The following is a 22,906-nucleotide window of genomic DNA, read 5'->3' as shown; positions in this document are numbered from 1 at the left end:
AAGTTAAGGTGTTATGATATTAATTGAAATTTTTAACAGTATTTCTTACATCTATCACATTTCATTTTATTCTGCTTACTAAAACTGGCCATGTGATATTTTATTCTGTTAACAACCCTATTTTTTACAGTAATATTTCAAATCTGTTTTTAAGCAAACAAATAAAATATCATTGTAATAATATATTTAATTTCAATATAATATTTTACAATATGTAAAATATTTTATATTAAAATATTAAAAGACTATTATAATAACAAAAATAAATTGTTTTAGAGTCATCACCATATAAATGGTGATAAATTATATACATGAAAGTATACTGTATAACCATCTTAAATTTTAGAAAGAAAAAAAAGGGTTCTTTGATATTTATATATTTAAGGATATTTAAGGGTTCCTTGGCATCAAAAAGATTGAAAACCCCTGGTCTAAGATACAGGTCACCATTCATATCTTGAGCCAGCTGGCTGTGACTTTTATTTTTGTCAGTGCTGTTAAGTTGGATGTGATATTTGAACCAGGTGATATGGGGCCTATGGTAGCAGCCACATTAAAGCTGGGCATTGCAATCCTGAATGGAGGAAACACGTCTGTCCAGCAGGTAGGTTTGAAAAGGTCAGGCTGGATTACAGATGTTATGACGATAACTCAGACCCCAAAGTTTTGACATTTAACACCAAAACCAACTTTTATATAACAACTTCTTCATGTTCATTCTCTCTGTTGTTAAATTCTTTCTAGAAAATGCTGGATTACTTGCGACAAAAGAGAGACGTGGGCTTCTTTCATAGTCTGGCCGGCCTAATGCAGTCTTGCAGGTTCGGCTGTTTGCTAATGCATTGTGAGACATTTCCCTGACAGAAAGCTAGTGCTCAAACCACCTAAATGTGGAAAAGTGCTTTGTTCACTCATTTATCGCCTTTCACCTTCTTTTTCTGTCCAGTTTTAAAGTTACTTGCTAAAATCAAGAGAGAAGAACATCCTTTTACATTACTTTTTTCCCTTTCAGTCTGTTTCATTGCTGTAATTGGAAGTGTCTGTTGAGTGTCTGTGTTAGTTCGTATTATAAAAAAGAAGAGGATTGTGTGTTTGATGTTTCTGTTGTAATTCTGTATGACGCAGCGTGCTGGATTTGAACGCATTTGAGAGGCAGATCAAAGCAGAGAGTTTAGGAGTGGGTGCTGAGGACAATTCAGGTACATCACTGACATCCACAACAAAGTGCTTCTTTGAAAAATGAATGTATCTGTCAGAAGAGGTAGAATTTTGTTTTTATTGACATTGATTTGTCTATATTTCATTTTGCTTTCACCTTCTCTCTCTCTCTTTCTCAGGTGATAGAGTGATGGCAGATGGACAGCTAACCTGTGATCTTTTCAGATTCCTCCAGCTTCTTTGTGAAGGCCATAATACTGGTTAGAACAAACTTTTTTTTTCTTTTAATAGTGCAAGGTAAGTCAGAAGGTAAAGCATAATTTTTGTTAAAATACTTTCTCCTATCCCACTTCAACAATACTATAAATAAGCCACAGTAGTGAACCGTGACTCTCGAACCTTTGCTCTCTCACCCCCTCTCTTCTATAATACTGCATTTTACCTTTGTCAAGAAATGCCACAAGCACAAATCAGAGTGTTTTTAAACAAAAAGTAATGAAATGCAAATCATCATTACAAAAAATTGCATCATACATCGGTGTGTCACGTAAGCTGTTAATGCATGTTTTTTCAACTAAAGCTTAACATGTAACAGTGGCAGCAGCGACCAGTATAAAATCAGTTACGTAACCTATCAGATTTTAAATAACTTACCCAAACAACAAACAATTCCAGCCGTAAAACTTTAGCTTCTTGATTGTAGTATTTAGCCCATCCAAGAAAGCTAAGTAAAATAGGGATTGTTACTCACGTTACCACTGACGTTGTGATTTTTGGATCACACGTCACTTAAGGTGTGGTTATGACTACATCAAATGACCACTTCCCCCCTCTCTTAGTTCAGGGTACAATCAAGGTCTTTTACCTTGGCAGTATGAGAACACTCCCAACAAGAGGCTGTTAAATAATTTAGAATTAATTTAAAGTGGTCAGCTTATTTATCTGAAATATTGGTGAGATTGCTAACTTGTAGAGCCTTTTCTGTATTATCAGCACAAGGAAGACATAAAAAAGTATAATAATAAAAAAAAAATATTAACAAAAGATAAACAAGAATAACTAACACAACTACTAAATGAATACCATGAATGGTAAAGGAATAAAGTGCATAAGATACATAAAATACAAATGATTAGGTTGGGTGTGGCTATGGAAGAGTTACAGTATCTTATGGAAAGATAAACTGTTTTAGATAAACTGAATGGTGGAGAACCTTATTATGCATGATCAAACAAATAAACAAAAGATTATTTGTTATTTACTAACACCAGCTGTATTACATCTAATGTGAATTAGAAAATCATATACTAATAATATACAACAATGCCATGGTCTCTGGAAAGAGGTTTGGTTGAGTGATATTTACGTTTCACTTGGTTGAGTCCGATGACAGTGACATCTCCCACTGTTTGTGCTGGGTGACAGTGCAGTGGGGAGAGGAGCTGGAATCTGTTTCAACAGCCTTGAACACAAAGCTCTGTGGGATGCTGATCCTCCCGGAGCACCAAAGGGTCCTAAAATCTGGAACACGCAGATGAGGCCCTGGCGTAGGTGCAGAATGTCCTTAACAATCTGGAAAACACAGACGAAGGTACCTTGAAGTGAAGGTTTGCTCTCCTGAGTTTAACCTTGTTGCAAGTGTCTTTGTGTATCCTCTGCCTCTCTGGACCAGGCACTCAGAAATTTGTCAATCCGCTTTTGTCTCTCTGGAGTCGTTACTGTCTCGCTGGACGAACTAGAGGCTCAGAATGTTACGATGTATCTGTTATGTCTCAGCTTCACAGGCCGAGACTCAGAACGGCATATCTGTTATGTCTCACTCAATGGGGTGTCTGTTGAAAGGGTACCTTTATCCCTTTCTGATGAGGAAGAGATTGCAATTTGGCACTTCTCTGTCCGAGTGCTGCAATTGGTTGCTGGCATCCGAGGACACACACACCCTTCTTTCCCCTGTGGAACTCGTTTGCATAAAGCACAAAGTTGGAAGTCTTTAAAGTGTCTTTAAAGTTTACCAATGCATTTCTCACTTTCCAAACCACCACCAGAATACCTTTGGCAATATTTTAAACAAATAGAGATCAAACATGATGGAAAAAGATTGAAATGTCATGCATTCATTCATTTATACAGTGCTCAGCATAAATGAGTACACCCCCTTTGAAAAGTAACATTTTAAACAATATCTCAATGAACAATTTCCAAAATGTTGACAAGACTAAGTTTACTTATAACATGAAAGTAAGGTTAAAAATATAACCCTGTTATTCTTCAGAAATCCAACAGTGGCCTTAGATGTGTGTTTAGGATCATTGTCATGTTGGAAAAGTGCACGATGACCAAGGGCAAGGAGTGATGGTAGCATCTTCTCTTTCAGTATAGAGCAGTACATCTGTGAATTCATGATGCCATCAATGAAATGCAGCTCCCTGACACCAGCAGCACTTATGCAGCCCCACATAAGGACACTGCCACCACCATGTTTTACTATAGGCACCATGCATTTTTCTTTGCATTCCTCACCTTTGCGACACCATACAGTTTTGAAGCCAAAAACATTTATCTTGGTCTCATCACTCCAGAGTATAGAGTCCCATTAGTCTTCATCTTTGTCAGCATGGGCCCTGGCAAACTCTAGATGGGCTTTTTTGTGCCTGGGCTTTAGGAGAGGCTTCTTTCATGGATGGTACCCATGCATGCCATTCCTCTGCAGTGTACACCATATTGTGTCACGAGAAATAGTCACCCCCGTTTGGCTTTCTACTTCTTTAGATAACTCCAGTGAACTTGCATGCCGATTTTTTTCAACTCTTCTCATCAGAAGACGCTCCTGTCGAGGTGTTAACTTCCGTGGATGACCTGGACATCTCTGTGAGATGGTTGCAGTTCCATCTTTTTTAAATTTTTGTACCACTTTTGCTACAGTATTCTTACTGATAAGTAAAGCTTTGCTGATCTTCTTGTAGCCTTCACCTTTCTGGTGTAAAGAAATTATTTTCTTTCTCAGGTTTTGTGACATTTCTCTTCCATGTGGTGCCATTGCTGACAGCATGAAATGGGAAGGGGTTTTAAAGGGTCATGAAACCCCCCTGTTTTACCCTGGTCACTCACACCTCTGAGCTGGAAAAAGTCTGTAAAATTGGGCGTGTGAAGTAGAGAACAACCAATGAAACAGAGACATAGAACACACTCATTATACAGAATGATGAATATTAATATATGAGCACAAAGAAAATGACAACAAACTCCCAAGCACAAGGGAGAAATGCGAAAGAATATTTAATTGGGCTAATGCTTTCATTACGTTTACGAGCATTACAATCTCATGATAAACGACACATAGTTTAACCGAGAAAGAATAGACATAGTTTAATTTGGTCCATTCTAAGTCTTTTGTTCATCAGAACAATCGTGTCATCACGTTCTGATACACCACTGTATCAGTGTCCAGTTTGCACATATAATTCATTTGAAGAAGACTTAATGAAATATGTGTGCATACACCGTGCTGGTTCATGTTTGGTGCAGGAGAATATGTAAAATATGTCTATAAACATGGGTACTTTATTCTGTATATGAGCTATAGGATCCACGTGGCTAGTGTTATTAAACACAACACGAAGCTCCGCGCTGAAACCGATCATATGCGCGCTCCACATAATAACAATTGTATTTTTGATGTGTTCGTATTCAAACTCCAGTTCTGACCGCATCGCGGGCAAAATACAAACAACACTCATGTGCTTGCTGTGCTGAGGGAAGCATACGGCTCGCTTGTCCAAATGCAGAGGTGAATGAGCCGCACTTTTGTGACATTTGAATTCTCCGCTGTAATGCGATCTTATGCGAACATATTTTCCATTTGTGCTGGTAGATCACAGCAAAACAATCCACATGCACCTAAACTTCTGCTCTGGTTGCAGGAAAACGCATTTTTGTGTTGTAGTACTGAGGTGCACGAGCACCAACGAATGTCTCTGAATGACAAGAGACAGAGGCGAGAGAAGTGATACTTCCTCATGCATAATACCGCAATTATAATCTTATGCATACTACAGTGCAGTAATTGGATTGAATGAGCTTTAAGTCATGAATAAAAACAGAAATGGTTGATGTCAGCATGTTCGACCAGCCCATACTTGGAGCCAATCAGCGCTACGAATCTTGCCGGTGGTACATGATGACGTCAGATTTTGTGACGTTGGTCCGACTTTGCTTTTCAAACCGGAAGACAGAAATCGCTCAGAAAAATGCAAATATAACTCATTTCAAATTATAAATAAAATTAATGATTAGCTTTAGTGTTTTCAATGATGTGCAGCCTATACATATCTGTTCACAGCTGTGTCCTGGGGTTTCATGACCCTTTAACACCCTTTTATAGTCAACTGTCTGCTGGACACCTGTGTAATGTATAATTAGACTCACCTGTGGTTGAATTTTTCTTAAATTAGACATGTGTAGTCTAAAATTTAGCTTTGCTCCAGAGACTTTCAGTGGGGTGTACTCATTTTTGCATCACCCTAATTTGAGTAAAACTGGAAATGTTATTCTCTAAGTTATATTATTATCCTTACTTTCATGTTATAAGTTAAATAGATGTTATAAAAAACTTTGTCTTGTCAACATATTGGAAATTGTTTTGTGTTTATTGAGATATTGTTTAAAATTTTACTTTTCAAAGGGGGTGTACTCAGTTACGCTGAGCACTGTACATTAACAGCTGAATTTGTGTAAGATGTTGCACTACAAATAGCTGTAACTTAGAATAATTTCTGTGAATAAGTATGAAATGAATGTTTGTAGAATATATCAGTTTCAAGGTTTTCAAACATTTCAAACATGAATGGATTTGGATGGATCATTATGGTCTCTCTTTGTTTCACCCACTCTGCTGAGGTCCTGATGAATTTTTATGGCAGTCCAACCTTAGGAATTAGTCTCTATATGGGTGAAGGGCAGAAACTGCATTTGGACCAATGAGAAGTCCTGTCCTTCCTGGGTTTCGTACCAGAGGTCATCTTCTTGCCCTCTAAGTGGTGTCTGGCTGTTGTCCTAATATATTTATCTGATGGCATTGAACAGTTTGTTTGTGTTAGTCCACCAAGATCCAATCAAAATATAGCAAACCTTTGACCACTCTTATAATTGCTTTCAAAAGCTTTGGCTTTCTGCACAAAATTAAGCTCTGGTGTAGGTCTTCCTTTGCCAATTAACTCCAGCTTTTCTTTGAGAAAAAGTTTATCTCAAAAACAATGTGGATAATAAATTAGCAACAATATCCTCATCATTAATGTTGTTTGCGGTTTCCTTAGCGAATAGCGTTAGCAATTTTTTTTTTTTTTTTCTTTTTTTCTGATCAAGTTCCCCACAGCGGGCGGAATGCATCATAAACCTACTGATAACGAGCCCCACCCATTAAAAGGGGTGATATGATTGGTCAATTTTCCTGTCAATTAAAATTCATCTCTCATTGATTTGCAATGACTTGGCCCTCTGTAATTTCACAGCAGGACCACCAATCACAGAGCTGAAAGTGTTAGGCAGAGACATCCTAATATGGATACGGATGTCAACACAGCACAACTGAATAGGCAGATTTGAAGGGTTTATTCCCTCAGAAAGATTTAGATGTTTATTGTCAAATTATAAATTCCTAAATTAACATTAGAACGAACGACTTTTTATTAGAAGTTAGAAGTTTTTACTTTTTAAACTTTTATTTAAAAGTTTGTAAATATAAATAAAAGTTGGGGGTCAGTTTCTTTTGAAACTAAATAATTCAGCAATTCAGTATTCAGCAAAAGTAACAGAAGACAATTTAAAGACAATTTAAATGTTACAAAAGGATTCTATTTCAAATAATCATAATGATATTATTAATAATAATGTTTCTTGCATACCAAATCAGCATATTAGAATGATTTCTGAAGGATAATACAGCTTTCCATCACAGGAATACAAAAAGTCTTTAAGACTAATTTTAAACATTTTAGAGCCTTAAAATCAAAAGGTTTTTAAAGCCGGCATGAAACGGAAGTTGCTATGGTCTTTTCTTCCTGGTGGTGTCATGTATCTGAGTAAAACAGCTTCTTGAACAAGAAGCTTAGTCCACCAAGATCCAATCAAAATATAGCAAACCTTCGTCCACTGTTTCGGACAGAGAGGGGTCCGGCCATAAACTGGACCCTGGAATGTACTGATCCCTACATGATTGATGTTGTCATCATCCAGGTTTTCTTTGACTACCTTGTGAATCAACGCCCCCAGGGCATGGTTGCCACCTTGTAGATAAACTACTGCAAAAAAATTAAATGCACATATGCGACCTGTGCGTACAAAGTACACAGGGTTACAAAAAACCAGCAGTGCACGTACAGTACACGCATACTCTTCTGATGACGAAATTTGCGTCACGAACACTGTACGCTGACCCTTTGCGGATGCAATCACTAGCAAAGCCTAGCAACTATCTTAAGACATGCTAACAATGTGCTAATTCATGCAAGCAATGTGCTAATTCATGCTAACAACATGTTAAAACGTTAATTCATGCTAGCAACTTGCTAAAACATGTTAGCAACAAGATAATTCATGTTGTTTTGTTTTCTATTATCAAAAAGGAATTGAATCCAAAATATTATGAAAGGAATCTGCCCATTCTGAATAGTCCTATGAATTTAATGGTGTTAAATACACACAAATCATGAGATTACTTATTACTGATTAATGTACTAATGTAATGTAATAATATACCGACAGCCCTATTTTTAAATTGATATTAATCTTATACAGCATCAATTTTCTTTTCTGTTTTTGTTGTATAAGAACTGGAGGTATACAACTGAAATTTCCCTTACAGATTTCCAGAATTACCTGAGGACTCAAACTGGAAACAACACAACGGTCAACATCATCATCTCCACTGTGGATTATCTGCTTAGGGTCCAGGCAAGACTATGACTCAACCCCAAACACTAGTTTCTTACATTTTTCATTTCACCTGTCTGTAATATCCATGAATAAGGACTGAAAAATGCATGTTTGCTGCTGTAAGTGGTTTGAGAGTTTCAGCACAGAATAGAGAAGGGCCAAAAACAGTGAGGCAGAGCGTGTAGCCAAATAATGTTTCCATAAACCATTCGCTGCTGACAGGCCACCTCCATTTCATTTGTCTGATACTGAGAATGATAGATGGCCTCATATCTGCAGGAGTCCATCAGCGATTTCTACTGGTATTATTCAGGGAAGGATGTGATTGATGAACGTGGTCAGCACAACTTCTCCAAAGCCATCAATGTGGCCAAGCAGGTGTTCAACACGCTCACTGAATACATTCAGGTAAATGCACACAAGCAAATGGGTCAGCAGAGATTGGGCTTGTATGAAAAACTGTAAATCTGCTTGGTCAAAATGCAGATATACTGAGTAATATTTTGATTACGATATATTATAAGATTCTACATTATTTCCTCCTTTTTAATATTTTATTTCAAATAAAAGCCTCTCAAAGTCCTGACACTATGCCTGTGTCTTTCTTTGTTCATCCCACCACACTATTATTTTGGTGTTTCTATGTTGTGAAGCAACTCATTTTAATAATCTCTTTAACTAACATCAATTGAAACTTTTAATTATCTAATTTAGGGTCCCTGTACAGGTAATCAGCAGAGTTTGGCCCACAGTCGTCTGTGGGACGCTGTTGTTGGCTTCCTCCATGTGTTCGCCCATATGCAGATGAAGCTTTCTCAGGTTGGCCTGTAAACTAAAATATCTTATGTGCTAATTTATTTATTGCAAAGTACAAATGTACAAAAAAACTCAAGGGGGTAAAAGAAAGATAAAAATATTGTTTTATGTCTTCAGGATTCCAGCCAATTAGAGCTGCTGAAGGCTTTGATGGACTTACAAAAAGACATGGTGGTAATGCTGCTGTCCATGCTTGAAGGTAGGAGAAATGTTGAAGGTCTTCTCAATGCTTTTCCATGCACTTCCTCTTCTGCTTGTGAGAAATGTAGCATTGTTGTTTATCCAATCAATGTAAGTATAATAATATTAGTATGCTTAGCTTGTTTTCACAATTGGTTGAATAGTTTGGCCCTTTTTTGTTATGTTGGATTTACCATAAAATATTTCAACATAGGCTCATTGAAAAATCGTGTTTCTGCCTACCTTTTTGCAAAACTCCAAAAATGTACCTATACATAAAATTCACTGCAGTTTCCAGCTGTAATGAGCACTAGTGGCAGTAAAATGGCAACAACTTTTATTCCTTTTCCCACTAAAATAATTATAGGGGCAGATTATTGATTAATGATGACTTATTTTTGCATGGTTCTTTGCACAATACTGTGTACCTCCCAACACTTTGACCATAGTCCATGATTTGTAAAAGAAAACATTTTGATGTTTGCATTGCATAATCAGCTCCATATGTATGTTTTTGTTGTTGTTGTTGTTGTTGTAGTAAACTTGCTCAGTAGCTCACCTGGTAGAGCATTGCACTTGCAATGTGGAGTGCTCGGGTACAAGTACCCAGGGTTTTTCCTGCAGTGAAATTTTTTTGGCATTGCCAAAACAATTTTTTGTCCTGCCAAAGCCTTATTTGATCAGTTATTGTGATTTATGAGTGATTCAGATGACTGCTGCGCTTGTGATAGGGCACATGTTAAAGCTGCAGTCCGTAACTTTGCCTCTTTGTCGCCATCTCTGTTTGAAACATGCAATTGCAGTTAGTTGCGGAATTATCATTTTACGCGGGTTGTGCATCTGTATGGCTCCTCAGCATGGATGAATCTAATGTATTGAGGAGTAGGCTGTCAGTCATCGCACCATTGTAGATACTGTACTTCGGACCAAAATAATAAGTTTCACCGGAAGATATCATCTGAACAAGTAACTAGCATGTCTGCCACTTTTGTTCTGACCAACTGAAAAAAAAAGTACATTTAATTAACAATAAATTTAATGGTAAATTTAACAATAAATTTAATGGTGATTAAATCTAACAATCGCCAAGTTAGCTCATATCACGTCAAACCGTGCAAATTAATATTATTGTTATACTTTGTTCTCAAATTGTTAATGTTAACAACATCAACATTGCTTGTCTATGTGTATTTAGTGTATATTAGCGTTAGGCTTTCTAATTAGCATTATCTACCCAATAAACAATTAAAATGTCTCACCTGTCAAGCAGGAAAAAAAAGTAATCTCTGCGTCCATTTTTTACTCCACCTTTCAAAAGCCCTGCTTATATTTTTATTCATGTTTTCGCACAGGCCTGTTCGCATTCCTTTTTTAGCTGTTAGCCACTCCGCAGTCTGAAGTTTACTGGTGATTCACCAGTTGTCAATGATGATGGTCATCTTTACGATTCATGATCACAATCTGCCATCAAATGACAAGCTTAATTATTACTGCTGCTGTAAAAGAGTCTTCAAATGATATGATACCTGCAGCGTCCGGGACTCCTTCTTTATGTAAACAGACGTGATGTAATGATACAAAGGCAAACTCATATTTCTTGTGGAAACCTACCAGTACCACTCAGATTAAAAAACATTATTACAAACTTACCATTATGAATCGGGCTAAGGTAAGGAGATAGTTATAAACACTGGCTGGTACTTGCTCAATAATTGATTTTGGATCATTTTTAACGAAAAAATGTTACGGACTGGAGCTTTAACTGACGGAGAGAATGAACAGAGAGCTCTTACCTCTTGCACGCACACTCTCTCTGTCTTCAAACTAAGCACTTGTCTTTGCTCTCTATTCCTTGCACATATTAATTTAAATCAACTGGCATGATGCTACATTTTTGGAAGACCGAATCCATGATTCAGGTGGCGCATTCGGAGAATTCAATTACTTGAATTACCGCTGGGTGTGAATAGTGCTCAAAAAACGTCACCTCATCTTCCCTGACAGGTGTTCCGCGCATGCAGCTAACATAAAGCACACTTTCAATAAATGGAAAAAAAAATCCTATCAAGTGATGAAGTATTTTCTGTTGACAAATCTTTTGTGATGTCCTAACAGTCAGGATTCACACGTCCGCTAATGTCCCATTCACAACCTAATGATTCATGACTCATGAATGACTCATGACTCAAGATGCTTCTTTGCTAGACCTGAAAATTATTTTGGTATATATACCAAAATAATTTTCAGGTCTAGCAAAGAAGCATCTTCTCTTACAAAGCTATGAAATTAGCACAGATTTTTTTGCAAAGAGTGGCAGGTAATTTATGGTCAGCATTGGGCTCGCAGATCACGTTGGTAGGGTACTTTTTACTGTTTTTGTCGATGACCGTGTCTGTCAGCCAAATCCGAAGACCATTTTTGACCCTGGTACCGTCACAATACTTAGTAAAAGTGCTGAAATACTTGTAGAAGCACGCTAATATGGCATGTTTTTTTTTTTAGCAAATGCATTTCTTATCTCACATTTGCTTTTGTTAACATTATTGGTTAAGTTTAGTTTATTTGGTATGTTATTTTTTTTTTTTTTTTTTTTTTTTAGTGCCACTGGACATTTCAGAGCTGATTTAATGCCAACAAAAACCATAATACATTGCCAGATTCATGTTCATCTGTTTCAGATAAAACAAAATGCACTTTTACCACCACTCACAGGACATTTTACTTAGATTTAACTTTGAGTAATAATCACAAGTGTTGCGAAACCTTGCAAGAAGCAACGTAATATTTTGCAGAAATGTTGGCGCAAGCACATTTTTCCAATGAGTCTGGGTTGAAATCTTTACAGAACACTTGCACTTGTGTTCATACCAACTGTGAAACCGTATTGCCATCCATATGAACCATTTGACCATATGAACTAGGGGTGCAACGGTTCAGATTACTCACGGTTCGGTTTGTATCACAGTTTTAGGCTCACGGTTTCGATATGGTTCGGTATTTGCTATGTTCAGGTAAAAAATTAGTACTGTCAAATAAAAATGAAGAAAATATGAACAAATAATCAAAGACACAAATAAATACAGTAAAACAAAGATACAAATAAATAAAGCTTGTCAGGTTTTTCATGTATCCAGTTTTCAGGTACAGAAATTAAATAAAGTAGCTAATGTAAAACAACATTGCATGTAATCTTCACTGTATAAATTAAATAAAGATCAATCATTATTAATTATTAAGTTACTATTCAGTCATGAGCAATGAGTGATTTCCTTGTCTTTTGTTGTTTGATTAAGATTAAAAACACAGTCAGACAGCAGGAATGCAAGGGCTGCTGTCTCTTTAAGACATAATACACGGATCAGTAGACTGATACTGAACACATGCATTCTTTCTCGAGTGTATAAGTTCACTTAAGACACTATGCTTGCTAGGATACTCGCCAAGACAGGCTTGTTGACATAATTTTGTGTGAATTTGTCCGTTCAAACACAAGACTTGAAAGAGACCTCAATATCACTTCGGATAAGTGCACAAATCTTCTCACAGCATGCGCGCAAGTTCTCTTTTGCGGCTTGCACTCGAATGTTTAAATGGGCAAGGCTTAAAAGAGTTTAGTTTAAACGCAGTTAGCAACGTGTGCTGTACAGGTCTCACCTGCGCTTGCAACACCCGGGTGATGACGCCGTAAATGACTGGTCATATAGAGTATACAGCACTCGCATTGAACAAAGTTTAGGGGAAGCCAGAATGTGTATCCATCGACAGAAACAAACATTAGCCTAACTCTCTCTGTCTGTTTTATTTACTTTCTACAAACCATATTATAGATGCGTCGTCAGATAGAGATAAACCGTGGTGTAAGCGCGTGCCGAACCGAGTGTGCAGAACGGTACAGTTAGATTTTTTACCGAGAACCGTTTCACCCCTAATATGAACCCACTTTCGCCCCAACCAAATGAACAAAATTCTGATGCCGTACCGTAGTTTAAAAGAGCCCTACTGAAAGTGTCCTACAGACATTTTAGGCACATAAATGTTAATTTGTGTTTCTAGGAAATGTGGTGAATGGGACCATTGGCAAACAGATGGTAGACATGTTGGTAGAATCGTCCAGCAATGTGGAGATGATCCTCAAATTCTTTGATATGTTCCTCAAACTCAAAGACCTCACATCATCTGAAGCCTTTCGCGAATATGACCCAGAGGGCAGAGGACTCATTTCCAAGAAGGACTTCCACAGAGCCATGGAAGGGTTCAAGCACTACTCTAATTCTGAGACAGAATTTCTGTTATCTTGCGCAGAAATGTCGAAAAGCGATTTGCTGGATTACCCTGACTTTGTGATGCGTTTTCATGAACCGGCCAAAGAGATAGGCTTCAACATGGCAGTTCTTCTGACCAATCTGTCCGAGCACATGCCCAGTGATGCCCGATTGCAGAATTTCCTGGAGTTGGCGGACAGCGTTCTTAAGTATTTCCATCCTCACCTGGGAAGGATCGAAATCCTGGGCAGTGGGAAACGGATAGAAAGAGTCTACTTTGAGATCAGTGAATCCACCCGCACTCAGTGGGAGAAACCACAGGTATTAAACGATCATTTGCTAATGTGCTTTTGTAGTCTATTAATGTGTTTCATATACAAATCTTTGTAAATGCATGTTCTCAATGATTCAGGTTAAGGAGAGCAAACGACAGTTCATTTTCGATGTCGTGAATAAAGGAGGAGAGAAGGAAAAGATGGAGCTATTTGTCAACTTCTGTGAAGACACCATCTTTGAAATGCAGCTTGCTGCACAAATATCTGGTTCAGAGAGTGGAGAGGAACTGAAAGCGAAGGATGACAATGAGGAAAAAAACAAATTAGAGATGAATGAAAACCTTGCAGAAGACAACAGGATGACCAAAGACTCAAGATGTTTCTCCATAAGGAACATCAGAAAACACTTAAAGAGTATAACCATTAGGAGTATTATCTCAGCGATCTTCTCTTTCTTCCACAACGTTGTGCTGTTTATCACTCGTGCCTTTTTAGGCCTGGTTTGGTTCTGCCTTTATCTGCTCTACCACATCTTCTTAAGCGGATGGATTATTGATGTGGCTAAAGAGATGAAGCTTGTCGACCTTTTAGGTGACCTTCAGGATCCTACTATGGTTGAGACAATAGGGCTCAGAGAAGGAGTGGTCATAGAGAATAACGCGTGCCATACACGTGCACTTTCGTCTCGCGGTAATCTTCGAGGAATGAGTCTAGATCTGTCTGCAGTGTCCAGGGACCCCCAGCTCCTCACAGATATTTTCGGCTTGTGTCTGAAGAAGGAGGGAGGAAAGTACACATTGTCGAGTGGAGACCAGCGTTCCAGTCTGGATGAATTTCTAAACACCTCCAAATATCAGGTCAATAGTCTAGAGTATACCATTGTCAACTTACTAAAATGTCAAACATGTTAAATTTGAATGTATTTCTTCTATTCATGGCATTAGTTACTGTTGATTTTGGTTATTTTTTTGACAATTGTGCACATGAAGTGGACGTTTTTTAAGGTTGGCATATTTGTTTTTTTAAGTTTTGTGTCCACTACAGTTTTTTTTAATTTGCTTTAGTACTATTTTCACAAGTAAAATGCACATTTTCAAAACTCTTAGTACAAAAATCCAAACTGATCACACTTGCAACACAGCTAGTCATTCTTTCAAAAACTGATCTCATGCATTCTAGTTGTACATATTTTCATTCTACATTTCTGTTTCAAAACACAAGATCATTGTGATATGTAATGAGAACATTTGGTTTAATCACCAAAACTTTCACTTCTTTCAGTTTAGTACTTTTAACAATCAGTTCATTCAGTAGCAAACAATGCAAGATACATGTTTCAAATCACCCTTGTTTCTGAAATAATTACAGTTACACAGGCTACAGATGCCACCTTAGAGAATACACTTACATTACCTAAATTACATAATTGACATAAAATCCATAATGTTTGTAATAGTATCTATTCAGTGTGTTATCAAAAAGTGTAAAGTATGACACAGTCATAATGTTCTGTGCTAGAACAGAGTTTGTTGCCAATACAGTAAATGTTCTCACTGTACCATATGACTAAATCTACACTGTAGTTGATCTTTACAGATGAAGGGTGAGTTACAGTAATGTGGCAGTGAGTTACAGTAATGTGGCTGTAAACAATCTGTTTACAGTATCACATGGCATATTATAATGTAAAACGATGCCATCTGTCTCCCTTCTTCTGATGCATCTCTGATCAGTCTGATGTTACACAGTCATTGACTGTTTCTTTTCCCTTACTCTGTCCTGCTCTGTGTTCACAAATTTCAAATCCCTCTGTATCTGTATCTCTCTCTCTCTCTCTCTCTCTCTCTCTCTCGCACATGCATACACACACACGCACTCATGTTGGTATAAGTGGTTTACGGGGACTCTCCATAGGTGTAATGGTTTTTATACTGTACAAACTGTATATTCTATCCCCCTAACCCTACCCATCACAGAAATACAGAAATTTCTGATATTTTACATTTTCAAAAAAGATCATTCTGTATGATTTATAAACTGTTTTCCTCATGGGGACCAAAAAATGTCCAAACAAGGTCTAAAATTACTGGTATTACCATCCTTATTGGGACATTTGGTTCACAACGCAGTGTTTACCAGGACCACACACACATTTTGAAAATTGTGGTCATCATCTAAGATAAATTGCTTATAATTCATTACATTTTGTTATCCATATCGGAAAATGCAAATAATTTCTGTTGAAACTATGCCTATAGAATCAATATATACAAACCCGATTCCAAAAAAGTGGGGACACTGTACAAATTGTGAATAAAAACAGATGCAATGATGTGGAAGTTTCAAATTTCAATATTTTATTCAGAATACAACATAGATGACATATCAAATGTTTAAACTGATAAAATGTATCATTTTAAGGGAAAAATAAGTTGATTTTAAATTTCATGGCATCAACACATCTCAAAAAAGTTGGGACAAGGCCATGTTTACCACTGTGTGGCATCCCCTCTTTTTATAACTTTTTATAACAGTCTGCAAATGTCTGGGGACTGAGGAGACAAGTTGCTCAAGTTTAGGAATAGGAATGTTGTCCCGTTCTTGTCTAATACAGGCTTCTAGTTGCTCAACTATCTTAGGTCTTCTTTGTCAGACCACAGAACCACTTTGCCACAGTCCATTTTAAATGAGCCTTGGATCAGAGAAAACGCCTGCGCTTCTGGATCATGTTTAGATATGGCTTCTTTTTTGACCTATAGAGTTTTAGCCGGCAACGGCGAATGGCACGGTGGATTGTGTTCACCGACAATGTTTTCTGGAAGTATTCCTGAGCATTCCTGGAAGTATTCCTGGAAGTATTCCTGTTGTGATTTCCATTACAGTAGCATTCCTGTATGTGATACAGTGCTGTCTAAGGGCCCGAAGATCACGGGCATCCAGTATGGTTTTCCAGCCTTGACCCCTATGCACAGAGATTGTTCCAGATTCTCTGAATCTTTGGATGATATTATGCACTGTAGATGATGATAACTTCAAACTCTTTGCAATTTTTCTCTGAGAAACTCCTTTCTGATATTGCTCCAATATTTTTCGCCGCAGCATTGGGGGAATTGGTGATCCTCTGCCCATCTTGACTTCTGAGAGACACTTCCACTCTGAGAGGCTCTTTTTATACCCAATCATGTTGCCAATTGACCTAATAAGTTGCAAATTGGTCCTCCAGCTGTTCCTTATATGTACATTTAACTTTTCCGGCCTCTTATTGCTACCTGTCCCTACTTTTTTGGAATGTGTAGCTCTCATGAAATCCAAAATGAGCCAATATTTGGCATGACATTTCAAAATGTCTCACTTTCAACATTTGATATATCTATATTATATTGTGAATAAAATATAAGTTTATGAGATTTGTAAATTATTGCATTCCTTTTTTATTCACAGTTTGTACAGTGTCCCAACTTTTTTGGAATCGGGTTTGTAGAAATCGTCTACATATATAACCATGGTTCCCTGAGAACAGGGAACGAGACACTGCATTTCACACGCTTTGGGGGAATGCCTCCTCGTGAACCGGTGTCTGAAACAATTATCAAATAACTCCAATCCTATTGGCCGGCGACAGCCTATGACATCATAACTGGCGTGACCCGGAAGTATATAAGGAGCGCCTAAAGAAGCAGTCAGTACCTTATCATTTGAAGGGACTGTTCAGCAAGCAGCCACGATGCATGGCAGGAAACACAGTGTCTCGTTCCCTCTTCTCAGGGAACTATGGTTACATACGTAACCTGAGACGTTCCCTTTCGAAAGGGAACTCAACACTGCGTTTGACACGCTTTGGGGAATGATATACCCCGCTGCCATGCTAGAGCGCATGCCAAAAAATGGCTAAACAAACGTCAAGAACTAGCAGTTCAACTGAGCTGCCAGAGCCACTCCCCGTTGGGTCATACTTAGGCTGTCAGTGACAGCATTTCCTATGGCCAACAGCCCAAGCTATGAGCCTCAAAGAGGTCTTCCACAGAAGGCCTACCAAGGCCATTCAAAGGCTTCTAGTACCAAGCTTCTCTCAAGAAAAAAGGAGGTACCTTTTAGGAAATATAGCCAGGGGGACTCAAAGGACCCCTAGCCAGTCACTTGTCAGGGGAACATACTCGACCCTGATTGCCACCAGGGAGGCCGACCTGGTCTATCAGCAAACTAGTCTTGGCCAACAACCTGTCTCAACACAGAGTCTCAATTCACATTTTTCAGAGAAGATAACCAGTAAGAGGGACTGCAAAGAGGCAGTAACCAACTCAGACCAGATCGTAGAGACTGGCATCCTGGAGAGCAGGACTCAGCTTAGCACTTTTTTACCCTTACAAATGAGGGGAGTAAAATGCTGCTCAATCCTAGGATCTACTCAGCGCTTGTTTATCTATGCACTGAGGAGGCTGTGCACTCTAAGGGGACCTAAACAAACAGTGGACAAAACAGGCCTACCACCTCAAAAGATCACAGGCATAAACCTGGGGTTGCAGTGTTATGATCAGAAAGGAACCGCTCGTCGAGCCGTCCGTGAGCGGTTTCTTTCCTAAAGTGCAGCCTGCCAAAAGCACGTTCCATAACCTCCAGCAGCTCCGCATACGCGGGGCAGGGTAGTTTTGAAGATTTAGAAGGCTCACTTTCTTCCTCTTCAACCACCATCTCCTGCTCTCTAGTGCTAGGAGCCAGAAGAGCACTCACTGCTGGATCCGATGATGTTAATGACAACACTTCATCCCCCAGCAGCTCACCCTCGTCAGCCGCTGAGGGTCACGAGTGATTTACACCTCTCTCAAACTCCTCAGCCAGCTCCATCTGAGAACCCCATGATTTCAGTCACCAGGGACCAGAACCACAAGAAGAGGGCCAAACGAGAGCGAAGCGTCAAGCACTGTCCGTGCATGCTCTTCCCCCAGACAGAAAACGCACAGATTGTGTGTGTCATCAGGTGTCAAAAACCTGGGACACGGATCCACACACTTTTTGAAACGTTTGTTAGACATATTCGCAATCGCTGATGCGATTCATCGCTGATGAATCGCAATCAAACAAAACAGTCCCTGAAGACGAAAAGAACTGACTGCTTCTCTAGGTGCTCCTTATATACTTCCGGGTTGCGCCAGTTATGACGTCATAGGCTGTCGCCGGCCAATAGGATTGGAGTTATTTGATAATTGTTTCAGACACCGGTTCACGAGGAGGTGTTCCCCCAAAGCGTGTCAAACGCAGTGTTGAGTTCCCTTTCAAAAGGGAACTATAAGTGTACCAAATGATCTATTGATTAACCATCAAGATCAGTTGGATTAAATAATAGACAAATGTATTAAACTGAATGAAAAGAGATGCAAATCAAAAGTTTGATAGTAATTGCATTATGAAAGGCAGTTACTATAAATGAAACATTTATAGTATGTAGATTCAACTCTTTTTTGTGTAGTGAAAAGGATACTTTGTAATTTTGTGTATTGTACTACACATATTTTCAATCACTATTGAAAATATGCTGAAATGTTTGGAAAAAAAGTGCACTTTTGATGATCTGTTGTGATATTAGTACTAATAGTTTTGAAAATGTACCAATTGCTTGTGAAAATTGCACCAAAGCAATTAAAAAGAAACTGTAAATGGACAATGGTGCTTCACAAAGTTGACATTTGTGTCCACTTTGAACATTTTTGTCCAATAATTTGACATTTGTTTTGGATATGTGTGTTCAGTAAGCAGATGTTGTGTCCACTTTAAGCATTTGTGTCCAAACAGTGAACATTTGAGTCCCTTTAGTCTGTGTCCATCTATGTCCATTTACTGTATGTCTGATTTGTTAACAGGTTGAAATCTGTGAGGATTTTCAAGAGGTGCAAGAGGAGGAGGACTCAGAGACTGAGAAAGCTTTGTAAGTGCTTCAGACTGGGGAAAGATAAAACTTTTAACAGGGAATACCACTGATTTTCTGCTTTCAGGTGTATCATTACTTTCCCCCACGGGAAGCTCAGGGAACATATAAAGAGATTTGAATATTCTCAATTGGACCCTTGAGTATGTATGGTATCCAGTCCCTGAACATTTCAAAGAAAATAGTTGAAAAAAGTTGAAAGTTGAGAATTGTTGTTACTCCCAATCCCTGTTACTCCCTGGCATGCTTTCAATCATATGTGACCCGTCACGGAATCCAGGGACACAAGTCGGCAGCACAACTCTCGAGCAAAATGAGAAAGAAGCATTTTTTTTCAAAATTGGTGATTTTCGTTTTTTTGCAGAATCTGTTAGTTGAGATCATGAAGAAGCCTTTCCGTGTTTGAGATAGCAGTATTGGTATATTTAAAAGCGTACATTTTGAGGTCGAAATCGGCTTGTTTTTCGGAGATTCTAGCACGCAGTAGGGGCGTGTCATTGTCTGTGTGTATTTCCATACTGGGAAGCGTGGCTACTTATTATGCAGTGCTCTGGCCGGCTCTAGCTGATATCAAAATTCAATGAAGAACCGTGGCTGTTACACCGAAAATGTTTTGAAGTACTTCTTCGACAAGCCGGATGCTTATGAACAAGCGCTCACTGATTATGAAGACGATCTGAGCGACGATGAAAGCGGCATAATAAGACATTACCTCTCTGGAGTCGGGTAACGCGCCGGCGCGTTTTGCAGGTTTTTTTTTCACATTGCAGCAAAACAGACTTAAAATACTCCATCATATTTTGTCATAGAGACATAAGTAATATATATCAATTGAAACTATAGAATGTCTTCTTTTATTTGTGTACACTCAGAGTAAAAACAAAATGTTGTGCTTTTTGAAAAATAAAGAAAACTAACATGATGCGTGATCTCTCATCTCCCTCTGAACGAAGTCCAATCTGATAGTTCTCAGAAAATGAACTGTAACTTAGTGAATACTAATCATAAAAAAATTATTATACTTATGTCTGAAAAAACGTTGAAATGTCAAGTTTTAAAATGTGTAAGTCAAATCGAAAACAAACCTTCTGTGTTTATGTAATCTGTATGAAAAGAGAGCCACGTCAGAAGTCCGTGATTCAGCTCATTATCCGCTAATGCGGCCACGCCCACGGAGCCAGCGCTATTCAGACGCAAATTCAGTCAATACATGCATTCATCGCCTCAATCGTGTATTTATTGTCTTGAAAAGTGTTTTGAATAGCCATAGTTAGCGATCTCTGGCCTCTGTTAGTCCAGTTATTTCCTGGATTGCCTATTCTTCTTTAACAGGCTTCTCAGGTGAGAACATTTCATTTCATGATTATAGTGACCAAAATGATCACGGTTATCACAGAATCCTGTTCAAAAAGTCAATTCACCAAGTTTTATGTGGAAAACCAGCAAATAAAAAATAAAATTAGCATCAATATGTACTTTTTCTTTACATAAACATTAAAATAATAACATTAAAAATGATGGGCAGATTTTAAAGGAGTGTCTTGCAGCATGTTATCTACAATGCACAAGTTCAAATAGAGTTTTGACAAAAAAGTCACATATTTCAGCCTCTAAATCATTTTTATAAAAGTAAAAAAAAAAAAAAATTACTGACATTTACAATGCACATTAACCTTTATTATTAATAGTATGCGGTCCATGCAGCTTTACAGGGGGTATGGCTTATCTAAATGAGATGTAAATGAGCCCTATTGTCACTCCCAGCAGGTGAGAACTGCACAAACTTTAAAGGGGTTTTTCTCCCTCTTGAGCCTTCTTGATTGCCTACCTTCAAATGGCCACAACTTCTCCAAATATTATCAGATTTCCATGTGTCACACATCGTTGGAAAGCTTGGAGACTGCACTTTCAGAATCTGTGAATAACTCAAAATGCCCCAAAACCGACTTGTGTCCCTACTTTCCGTGACTGGTCACATATTCTCAAAAAAAAAAAAACCGTCTCAACTTTTTGAATCAGTTTTGAAATACTGCCCTATAGAACTGTAATTTGTAATAATGTACTGCATTAGCAGAGCAATAATGTCTTTCATATATATACGGAGCCCTGCACATGACATGCTGGAAAAAATAGTAGGCTAAATCGTGCACATGATTTAGTAAATCGAGGGAACAAAATTGTAAATTGTTCACACATCATGTCATGTGCGGGGCCCCATACATATACACTGCTGTTCTAAAGTTTTGGAGTCAGTACGATTTTTTTTTGAATGAATGAAAGATTTTCCATTTTAAATAAAGGCTGCTCCCTTTTTGAGGGAACTTGCACTTCCTCGTTAACAACACTATGGGGAACACCCCTCAGCGTAGGGTCTCTGAAGCATGAATGAAACTATTCCAATACTGATTGGTGTTGCGTCATGACATAACAGACAGAAGCTACAAAGGGATGCCGGCACACAACAGAGTTAGCTTGGTGTGTGTATCCCTGCCCTCGATTCTTGACTGGTGGGGACACATATCAGCTCTGTGTACACTGTTTGGGAGCGCAGCGAGTGTGAGAAACTCCTGCTGAGAGTGCTGCCTTCTTGCCTGGATGTGTTCGATGAGGCCGGCCAGGCACGCACTCCCCAGGGTTCGGGTCCCACGTCTGCTGAAGCGTCATGGCATCTCAGATCCTGGGTTTCGCAGAGAGAGCTGGCAGATGAGATCGAGACTACTGAGGCACATTCTTGGTCATCGTCGGCCAGCTCTGATGCACTATTCCTCTCGTGTATCCAACCGCCCTGTGTTCTATTACAGTGATTCAGCTTTGCCATCACAGGAATAAATTACATTTTAAAATATATTAAAATAGAAAAGTTATTTTAAATTGTACTAATAATATTTCAAAATTTAGTGTATTTTTTGATTAAATAAATGCAGTCTTAGTAAGCATAAAATAATTTTTTTTCTTTTTTTTCTTTTTTTACAAACATTAAAAAAAATCTTACTGACCCCAAACTTTTAAATGTAATGTTTAAACAAAATTGATATTATAACTTAAATGTAGCCAAATAAATCAGAATCAAGTTGAGTGAAATTGAGATTGTAAATCTGAATCGAATCTGGAAATCTGCTTATATAGTCTACTTGTTGTGGGTTGCCATTTAGTAAAATCCAAAGGATGATGCATGACGCAGAATGAATGATATAAACAATATATTTAATAAACAGAGAGCAAACACATCCAATGTAACGTTAACACAAGACGAAAAACAGGAAAACTCTGTGCTTAAATACACAAGGAATGTAATCAACAGAACAGGGAACAGGTGTGGACTAATTAGAAACCATGACAATGAATGAATGACTAGAACTTGGGCA

The 22,906-nt window shown here is 38.2% G+C and overlaps 1 protein-coding gene across 1 annotated transcript in view; it reads left to right on the top strand.

Annotated features, from left to right (window-relative positions):
- Positions 1-22,906, top strand: part of ryr2b (ryanodine receptor 2b (cardiac)) — a 95,434-nt gene that overhangs the window by 62,888 nt on the left and 9,640 nt on the right. The window contains 11 exon segments of the mRNA XM_048190252.1: positions 525-604; positions 745-821; positions 1,126-1,199; positions 1,338-1,418; positions 8,018-8,106; positions 8,368-8,496; positions 8,803-8,907; positions 9,022-9,103; positions 13,138-13,667; positions 13,759-14,478; positions 19,477-19,541. Of these exon segments, the coding sequence (XP_048046209.1) occupies positions 525-604; positions 745-821; positions 1,126-1,199; positions 1,338-1,418; positions 8,018-8,106; positions 8,368-8,496; positions 8,803-8,907; positions 9,022-9,103; positions 13,138-13,667; positions 13,759-14,478; positions 19,477-19,541 (2,032 nt within the window).

This window comes from Megalobrama amblycephala, linkage group LG5 (genome assembly GCF_018812025.1).
Source record: "Megalobrama amblycephala isolate DHTTF-2021 linkage group LG5, ASM1881202v1, whole genome shotgun sequence".
NCBI classification, from domain to species: domain Eukaryota; kingdom Metazoa; phylum Chordata; class Actinopteri; order Cypriniformes; family Xenocyprididae; genus Megalobrama; species Megalobrama amblycephala.
The sequence above is the reverse complement of the archived record's forward strand: the minus strand, read 5'-3'. Positions and strand labels throughout refer to the sequence as shown.